The sequence below is a fragment of the Zerene cesonia genome, chromosome 19 (genome assembly GCF_012273895.1).
Source record: "Zerene cesonia ecotype Mississippi chromosome 19, Zerene_cesonia_1.1, whole genome shotgun sequence".
Lineage (NCBI taxonomy): Eukaryota > Metazoa > Arthropoda > Insecta > Lepidoptera > Pieridae > Zerene > Zerene cesonia.
This window is the reverse complement of record NC_052120.1, coordinates 7,677,725-7,687,099: the sequence shown is the minus strand read 5'-3', so window position 1 is coordinate 7,687,099 and position 9,375 is coordinate 7,677,725. Positions and strand designations below refer to the sequence as shown.

The following is a 9,375-nucleotide window of genomic DNA, read 5'->3' as shown; positions in this document are numbered from 1 at the left end:
AGTTATAAGAACTTATTAATAAATTGATGTAGTTATTGTACCAATTTTGTACTTAAAAGTTGTGCGACACAAAAACTCAAGTAGTATAACTTGAGTAATATAAGAAACAAGTTACTAACTGCGTCTTCAGTAAACAATTAGCTACAGCTAGTTGTGTACATTATGCATCATGTTATGGATTCCGATAGTGAAGATGAGTTGCCACCAGGATGGGAAGAGAAATCAACTGAAGATGGAAATGTTTATTTTGTAAAGTAATATCTAAGTTTAATTAACTTATATACATTCTCATATTATGTGTTTTTTTTATTTTTTGAAGACATAATTTTTTTCTTTCTAAATTGTTCTAGTACATACAATACCAAAATACAATGGACACATCCTCGAACTGGAAGAAAAAAAGTGATTTCTAAAGATCTACCCTTTGGTTGGTCCAAAACTGTTGATGAAAATGGCAAAACATTGTATGTACAAGTTGAAACTGGAAACAAGACCTATGTAGACCCAAGATTAGCTTTTGCCAAAGAAGAAAAGAAATATACAAATGATTTTCGGCAAAGATTTGATGGTTCTTCAACAGCTTTTCAGGTAGAAATAACTAACAATAGTACTCAAATAATTTTAAAATGCATCCTACTTCCCTATCTGGGCTGAAAGATCTTAATATTATGCATTAATTTCTTAGTGATATAAATATAGATCGTAAAATAGCACTCAGAACCTATAAGAATTTCCAATTTGCTCTTATAGTTTTTGTCGTAAATACAATTGATATTTATATTTACAATGTCACAGGTATTACATGGAATAGACTTGTCAGGGAAATATGCATTAATAACTGGTTGCAACAGTGGTATTGGTTACGAAACAGCAAAATCCCTAGCTAGACATGGCTGCAATATATTATTTGCCAATAGAAATATAGATGCAACACAAAAAGCAATCAAACAAATTGTTGAAGAAACCAATGCTTCCGAGGACAATTTAAAAGCAATAGAGATAGATCTAGCTTCACTGCAAAGTGTTAAGAAGTGTGCCTCCTCTGTGAAAGCTATATTTTCAGAGTAAGTTAAGTTTGAAGTACAATATTTGGTTAATGCTCAACGATAGGTAAGTTTAATAGTAATTGTGTTCATCATTAGTATTGAATTCAAAGCCAGTATTCCTTCTATATTTTATAAAAATCTCATCTTCTTATAAATCAATACCTCAAATACACATTATGTACTAGTACAAACAAAAAGGAACAATAGTGACAAAAGAAACTAAGCAAAAAGTTGCTTATTATTTATTCTGAATATTGTTCTAAACAATAAAAACATATTTTAAATACTTAATTGTTAAGTAGAAATAATTGTAGTATTCAAGTTGTTACACAATATTATGCTTGTTCATGCCAATATAACCTTTATGTCAAGGATAAAGCATAATAATGATAAATAATAGTTTCCTGTACACAATAGTGTCTTATATTCAATACATTATAAAAATAGATAAAACAGATTAAACATAACTTAAATAAAATGTTGAAATGTAACATATTCTAGATTCACATTTATACTTGTTTGAAATCTTTGATAACTTTGTTCATGATTTAAGTTTGAATTGTCTATACTTATTGTATAAAACTGAAGAGTTTATTTGTTTTAACATGCTATTGTAACTACTAGAGCAATTATAAAAACTGTCATAGTATAGAATACATATAACAAGCCGCCAATTTCATAAGCACTGGTTGATCCTACACAGAAGTTTATAATAAGTTATTTAAATACAATATGCATGCCCAGCTAACCCCTGCACAGTTAGCTACACAGCACACTATTGTACACAATCCCTAAGTAATACTGGCTATATAAATACTATAGGCGAAGCAGGGATAGACAACTAGTATTGTAATATAACTAACTAAGAAATATTTTCTTACAGTCATTTGGATATGTTGATATTAAATGCTGGTATTTTTGGTGATGCGTATGAAGAAACTGTTGATAAAATAGACAAAACTCTGCAAGTAAACCATTTGAGTCATCTATACTTAGCTTTATTACTTGAGCCCTTACTGAAGCGCGGATCAAGAGTAATTTTTGTATCATCAGAATCTCACAGGTAGGTTTTTTATTAAGTGTGTTGAATTTAATATACTGCCATATTAATTTGACATTATTCTTACTAAGAACGTAAATCTTACCATCAAATTACCATAAGCAGACTAGAGTCTGTCAAGTATCTATAGTACATAATAGAGTCGGTAAATAAATCACAATTATCTGTTTATTTCAGGATGGCAAAATTAAAAAATGTATTTGTAAACCAGGATCTCTCATGTCCAAAGGATTGGTTTAGTTCAATGTTGGCATATAATAATTCCAAATTGTACAATGTTATAACTGCGAAAGTAAGTACCCCAATTTAATATATATGGTGAAGCAGTGATTAAGATTTTTAATCACACTAATATTATAAATGTGAAAGTTTGTTTGTTTGTATGTTTATCTGTAAATAACACTGAAATTACTGAACTGATTGTGTGGAATTGGAATATAGACAGGGTATGACCTGACTTGGGTGATAGGATACTTCTTATCCTGATTAAATGCTCCCTTGGAATAAAACAGCAATTTTGATATCTGGGCGGAGCTGGGGCGACCATACAGTATTCAGATAAATTTAATGAAATAATAGAAGTATGTTCTGAATAATGTTCACACATATGTTGGTGTTTGGACTATATATTTGTTTGATAGAAAAAAGGCAAAATTTTTATCGATTAGTTTTAGATTGGTCTGGTTTTTTACATCATTGCTGAGTATCATCAAAATTTGATCAGTGGTTTTTGCTTGAAAGAGCATCCTACATACATAACTACAAATAAAAGATGGCTTGGTGGCATTGTACATCCATCCACCCTCAAAAACTTTCATGTTATGATATAAGTAAGATAATGTATGATTGAAGTTATAGATTTTTTATCTATTACATTACTAAATACCTGTTACCAAATAAAATAGTGCAATAAAATTTCCAATGATGTGTTACAGATATTAAGTGAAGAATGGAAAAATAAAGGAATATGTGTGAACTCCCTTCACCCTGGGAACATGGTGTACACTAATATATCCAAAAGCTGGTGGTTGTATGGTGTTCTGTTTTATTTAGTTCGTCCATTCACAAAATCTTTGGTAAGTTTTTTTTATTCTTACATAATATAAGAAAGTGTTATTAGTATTAGTTACACCACTTATAACACAAGCATGCATCTATTCAAAAATATTTAAACTCACTGGAGCAGAGTCAGACCGAGTAGCTAGTATAAAAATATTTGTAATTTTTTGATTATGTAAGTGGCCTGTGTCCAGTGGAGATATATATGGGCACATGATGAGGAAAGAAGTGAATAATTGTGTATTTTATAGATTAGTAGATTTTGTACTTGCAATAAAAGCCTGTTATCTCTTTTATTTTTATTGCATACATTAGACTTCATCTAATAACAAAAATAAACATTAATAGTAAAGGAATTATTGGTATTTTCCAGCAACAAGCCGCTGCCACCACAGTATATGTAGCTACTGCTTCTGAATTGGATGGCGTTACAGGCCTGTACTTCAACAACTGCTTCTATTGCGAAGAGTCCGCTCTAGCCCGCGATAAAGAAATTTCAAACGAAGTATTCTCTTTATCTCTACAAATGATAAAGGCTCGTATGGGATCTGATGACATAAAAAAATATTTGGATAAATTTTGTACTAAATCGTAAAATGTATCAATATATAATATGGTGGGAGGGGAATATATTTTATTTTTGTATATGCTGGTGTTCTTAGTTCAAGAAAACGGTTTGAAATTGTGTCAACATTATAATTAGCACAACATATTTTAATAACACAATATTTAGTGACCACACTCGCTACACTGTTTGATAGTGGAATCTTGTAATTTCTAAATGTACACCATAAGGTGTGTGTTTAGTGTTATAGAAAAATAAAATATTTGTGTCGCGGTTTACAACGTGTCGATCTCTTATCTGGCTTCCATGTAATTCTCACATAGGGATTTATATATATTTAAATGTTTTGACATACTGTATTACACAGTACTTATACATTGTGAGAATATGGCCAATATGGAATGTACTGTAATACAATATTATTAATTTTTAATGACCCAAAAGAAAACTTAACAGTTAGTTTAAACAAACAGAAAACCTTAATGTTTTTTTTTTAAATTAGGATAGCTATTGTAGATGAGGGATAAATTTTTGGGATCGTAAGAAAACGGCTTCCGGGCCCCCACTCATCTAACGAAACACAGTAGCATTCGCATACTACTATTTCGCAGCCTTTTTCCTGTGGGAATGTGGTAACTTCCCCAGAGTGAGCCGGCTCAATTCCTACCGAAACGTGATCAACTCCCACATAGAAATAAATCTATAAAGGATACAACGAATGATGGTCTGATATACAAGAGTCACAATTGCTTTTCACATTAGCTATACACTATAGTAATTTATATACATACATTAACCATACCATAATTGTATTTATTATTGCATAGACATTATATCCATGGCTTGTGCAGATAAATATATATATTTTTTAAATATGATTTACTTTGTTACTGATTTTTTATTCTATCTACAAATATTTTACAATTCTTTAACCTGCCACACAAATTAATTGAATATTTTGTTAAAAATTACTGATGCATATAAATAATAATGGAATGGGCAATTTTTGCTATTTAATGTTTTTTTTTATCCTTTCAGTGGTGTTATCCTCAGAAACTTTCGCATTAATAATATAAGTAGCTAGGATATTATATTAATTAATATTACTAGCCATAGATAGAACTCTATATTCATATAATACTAGCTGACCTAGCAAACGTCGTTGTGCTAGAATAGTTAGCCCGAAATATATAATGTATAAAAATCACTTAAGTTTTTTCGAAGGGATTTATTACAAACGCTATGATACGAGAATGTATAGATTCAAACTGAGATGGTGGTTCAGTTCAGCTCGCATGAACATTCGTAGAGGAATTGTCTATGCGCTGCCTGCTTTATTTAAATGGGTTAGGGATAAGAATTAAAATTATGCTTAATATAAATTATTATTTTTAATGATGCCCCATTAAAAAGTTAAATTGTAAATATGATGGAACATAATCAAAAGGCCTAATTACAAAAATTCTGAAGTAAATTATGTATTGTTATGGTAAAGAAAATAATACATCGGCCTCTGATTATCCGCGACTACAAGCGCTTACTGAATTGATAGTATATTATAGTATAAATAGCTATTTTTACAAAAAAAAAAAAAACTAAAGTCGGAACGATACACGACTGCACGATAAGCATCAGCTTTCAAATATTAAAAGGATCATAAAAATTGATTCAACCAGTCGAAAGTTCTGAGTAGTTTATTGTGCAACGAGTCCCTTTTGCTAATAAAATAATATACTACCATGGTTGAACCACAATGATATAAATAAATAATGAAAATTGTAGTATTTTCTATTAAGTATACTACTAGTCTTTAGAAAATAAATTAGGTACTGCAGTAACTATGGTAGTTGTTACTATTTTATAATCTGTGACTATAGTAACGACAGGCTTTATTTCCAAAAGTCTAGAATTTTTTCAAATCCAATCCTTAACTATCATGAAAAAGAGCAAATATAAAAGAAAACACAAAAGGAATTACTTATAAATAGTTGCTACTAGAATTCCTATTTCATTTTTGTAAAAGTTGATTTATTGATAGACATTTTTATTGTATATCTATCACATAAATTCAAACTATACTATTAAAAGTATGGCAACTTGTAAATTCTGTGTCAAGGTGGGATGTCAAAAGCGATTTTTTTTTATCTTAAAAATCTCTTTGACAGATCGTTTCTAAAAAAATATATGTATCTGACAAAAAGTACATCTTACAGCTATCGTAATTAATTGCTATAAAACTAAAACATTATTTATTATTCCAAATCAAATTTAAGAAAAAGCAAAAAGATACGATCCGTTTCAAAGATATCTAGTAAACAAAATATGATGTTACTTCGGACGCTCCTTGGGGTCTAGTGTCAACTGTGTAAAATTTCATTCTGTTGTACCTATGTGGATTTCTCAAAATGTACACAATGATAAAATTTAGTGATTTGAACCAATCGTGGTTATTATAATAATAAAATGAGTGACAAGATCAACAGAGAATACTTCACCCCAGGCGCCGCAGCCTTCAATTATAATGTGGTAAGTTATTCTGAATACATTAATACATGGTCAGACTAAGGTTTAACTGATTTTGATTTATTATTTTATACTTATGTAGTTTTAGTCTTGTTTCAAAAGTTGTAAATGTCTAAATAACATTGCTCTCCTTTTCATAAATGTACAAATTATTGTACATATTGGAAATACAGATAAACACATAAAATAATTAAGGTTCATAATGCAATCAAGGAAAAGACTTTCACATAGTCCTATTTCTTTCCTACCAACATATCTGTGTCACCTACAACATGGTTTTAAGTAATTTACATGTATTGAAAACTACATATCTTGAACCAAGTGGTTTTATACTTGTTAATTTGTAAATTATTTACTTAACCATTGTTATTATTAATAAAGGAAAAGTATTTGATTGTTAGAATACATAGCTTTAATACTCATTTCTGTAATTTGAAACACATTAATTAATACGTAACATAATTTTTTTATGCTATTCCCGTTGAAACCAAGAACTAAATATAGTTTTGGTGTACTATGTTAGGTATGTTTGTCATTTTTGAAGTAAATAGTCAAAACAATTATATTTTTCCTTTGATATTGCATAGAGAATATTTTCTTCTAGTTATATAGCTATTCAGTTTCAAAAAATGGAAATACTATTTAAACATGTAAAATACCATTCCCACTATATAATTGTAGAATTAAAATAAAACTTTGAAAAGTAATGTTGCTATACAAAAATGTTCAATAATTTATTTCCCATGGTTTTACTTTAGTGCTTAATGCCGTAAACTTATTTAATTTTACAAAGAAAGTTTGGGTAAAAATTTTTTCAAATGAAATAGCTACATTTCCTGTGATTCTATGCAATTAACCCCTTGACACAATGTTAAAATTTGTATTAAAATAAGTTATCACATAGTTATTAAAAACAAAGAATCACATTATGTTAAAATATAATATTAAGATTATACAATCCCAAATAAGTTTATTCTGCAGCCATCTGTTTATCACCCAATAATGTTATTACATCAAATTAAATGTTTTTGTATATAGGGGCAATGAGGATAATTGTGAACAGGTGTTTTGTTTCGAAAAACATCCTAATATTTTTTTCTGTAATTGCAAATTGTTAGAACAATTTTTAATCTAATAAATTTTCATAAATATTTAGTAAAAAACATATTATCATTAGAAAAAGTAAAGCTTTTTAACATACTTAAAAGTTTATTGAAAATTGTTTCCAATTACCCACAACACATATATCAATTTCAATTTCACTGACTTGCATGTGCTTGTGAAACATAAGAAATTGCAGTATGCAGAAAGAAACCAACTGGAAAAGGAAAGAATTTTGTAACATTCTCTATGTTACAAAATTATAGGAAAAATATTTATTATTATACTTTCCAATAGTTCTGAGATCAGCAAGTTCGAGAGGGTGAAGGTTATAAGACCAAAAAATGGACTTCACAAACTTGGAAAAAAAAATACCAAATTTGATGAGATTATTCCTACTGAGATTAACTGTAAATTAAATGTCCTCTCATTTTTGTTATATTCTCTTTTTTTTCCAATTGTTTTAATTTTACATGTATTTAAATTTTTCAAAACCTATCTACCCTAGTCTCCATGTAGAATTTGTTGCTTGTACTAGTAATTTATAACTTCCAAGCTGTATCAGCTCAATATTGAAAATCGGTTTTCTAGCCCACAAAAAAAAGTATGTTTTGGCAAAAAATATTTGTAGTTCTTACAACTTTGCTTATGTTATAACTAGGTATTTAAAATGATTACATTGTTATATATTGAGTGAATATCATATATATATATATATATATATATATATGTATATATATATTCCATCAGTAAATAATATGTATTACTTTTCTAGTTTTTTTAAATTTATTAGTATGCTACGAGCCCCCCTTATGGGTTTATAAAAAGATACAATAATGTTTGAAATCGGCTTGCGCTTCGACTGAAAGAAAAACTTATTTTCCCTAATCCACGTAATTGAATTTAGCGATTAGAGTGCAAAATCTAGTGCGATTCCGCGTTCGAACGCGGGAAATTAAAAAATAACATCCATTGTTCCCCATTTTCTATTTTATCAACAGTTCACTCCAATGAACAATAAGTGTCTCGGTCTCACGTAAACAATGCGATGTGGGGCAGGCATCTGACACAATTTAATTTGTGCGAAATAATCACTCTATCATGTATTAATTGTTTTTTTTTTACTCTCACGTTTCTACAAAGCTCGAAATAAGAAACTTATGTATAGCTCCAAATACAAATTTGTTCATTGTTGTCGGACTAAACTTGCCTGTTACGTAAAATACAACAAATTAGCTGTTAGACAATGCTAGTGCCGACTTGGAATTGGGAATCGAGAGTGTATTTTATCCACGACTTCATTTGCATTGATTGTTGTTTGAAACTGGTTGTGTTACGCTTTGTACAGAAGTTGCAATATACAAAATGTATATAACATAGCCCATAGTGAAATATTCAATCGAAATTTTAATTATTATAACGTGGTTATGGTTTTTGTATTATTATAGGTACTTAATGTGTACTCCATCCTGCAACCTTGAAAATTTGTAGTATGGACAGTTAATTCACATTAAGTGATGATTTAGACACACACGAATTATAAATACGAGAGTAATTCGGTTTGTCAGTCTGCCTGTCCGCCAGCCTCTCCTACACTAAACCGAAACCGATTTGGAGGTAATTCAATGATGCAGAGATAGTTTTCTCCATTGACTACGCGAGCGAAGCCGCGGGCGGATTGTATCCATATATTCTATGCCCTATACATTTTCTTACAAGTCTCGAAGGTTGCATGTTCAAGGCAAAATTATTGGTAATAGGGTACCAGGAGCAGGGTGGCACTTGCGTGAGATCGTTTATTTCTATATAAGTAACATGATGTTTCGTAACTACAGAATCAGTCTTTGATGCGATATTTACCTACTGTTTGAATTAATCATGCTACATTGAATTTTACATGGTTGAAGCGAGCTGGGAAGGTCATATTTATTTAGCGCCTTGGGATTAACTCAAATAAAATATTAATACAAATTTATAATCTTTACAATTGATACATTTTTGTGGAACTAAGCACTTAAGTA

At 29.6% G+C, this 9,375-nt stretch overlaps 2 protein-coding genes across 4 annotated transcripts in view; one reads left to right on the top strand and one right to left on the bottom strand.

Annotated features, from left to right (window-relative positions):
- The window catches only part of LOC119834596, a 111,946-nt gene that overhangs the window by 44,266 nt on the left and 58,305 nt on the right, over positions 1 to 9,375 (bottom strand). The window lies entirely within an intron of this gene.
- LOC119834597 (WW domain-containing oxidoreductase-like) lies at positions 7 to 4,618 on the top strand. Its single transcript, XM_038358995.1, has 7 exons — positions 7 to 254; positions 351 to 588; positions 796 to 1,064; positions 1,930 to 2,109; positions 2,284 to 2,398; positions 3,042 to 3,182; positions 3,539 to 4,618. The coding sequence occupies exons 1-7, from the start codon at positions 163 to 165 to the stop codon at positions 3,758 to 3,760; spliced, it is 1,257 nt and encodes a 418-aa protein (XP_038214923.1). The 5' UTR covers positions 7 to 162; the 3' UTR covers positions 3,761 to 4,618.

Bases quoted from the DNA above. Each gene is read 5' to 3' on its own strand.
- LOC119834597 (XM_038358995.1), top strand. From the start codon at position 163: ATGCATCATGTTATGGATTCCGATAGTGAAGATGAGTTGCCACCAGGA. The intron at 255-350 runs GTAATATCTAAG...AAATTGTTCTAG, and splicing joins GGAAATGTTTATTTTGTAAA to TACATACAATACCAAAATAC. The intron at 2,110-2,283 runs GTAGGTTTTTTA...TGTTTATTTCAG, and splicing joins GTATCATCAGAATCTCACAG to GATGGCAAAATTAAAAAATG.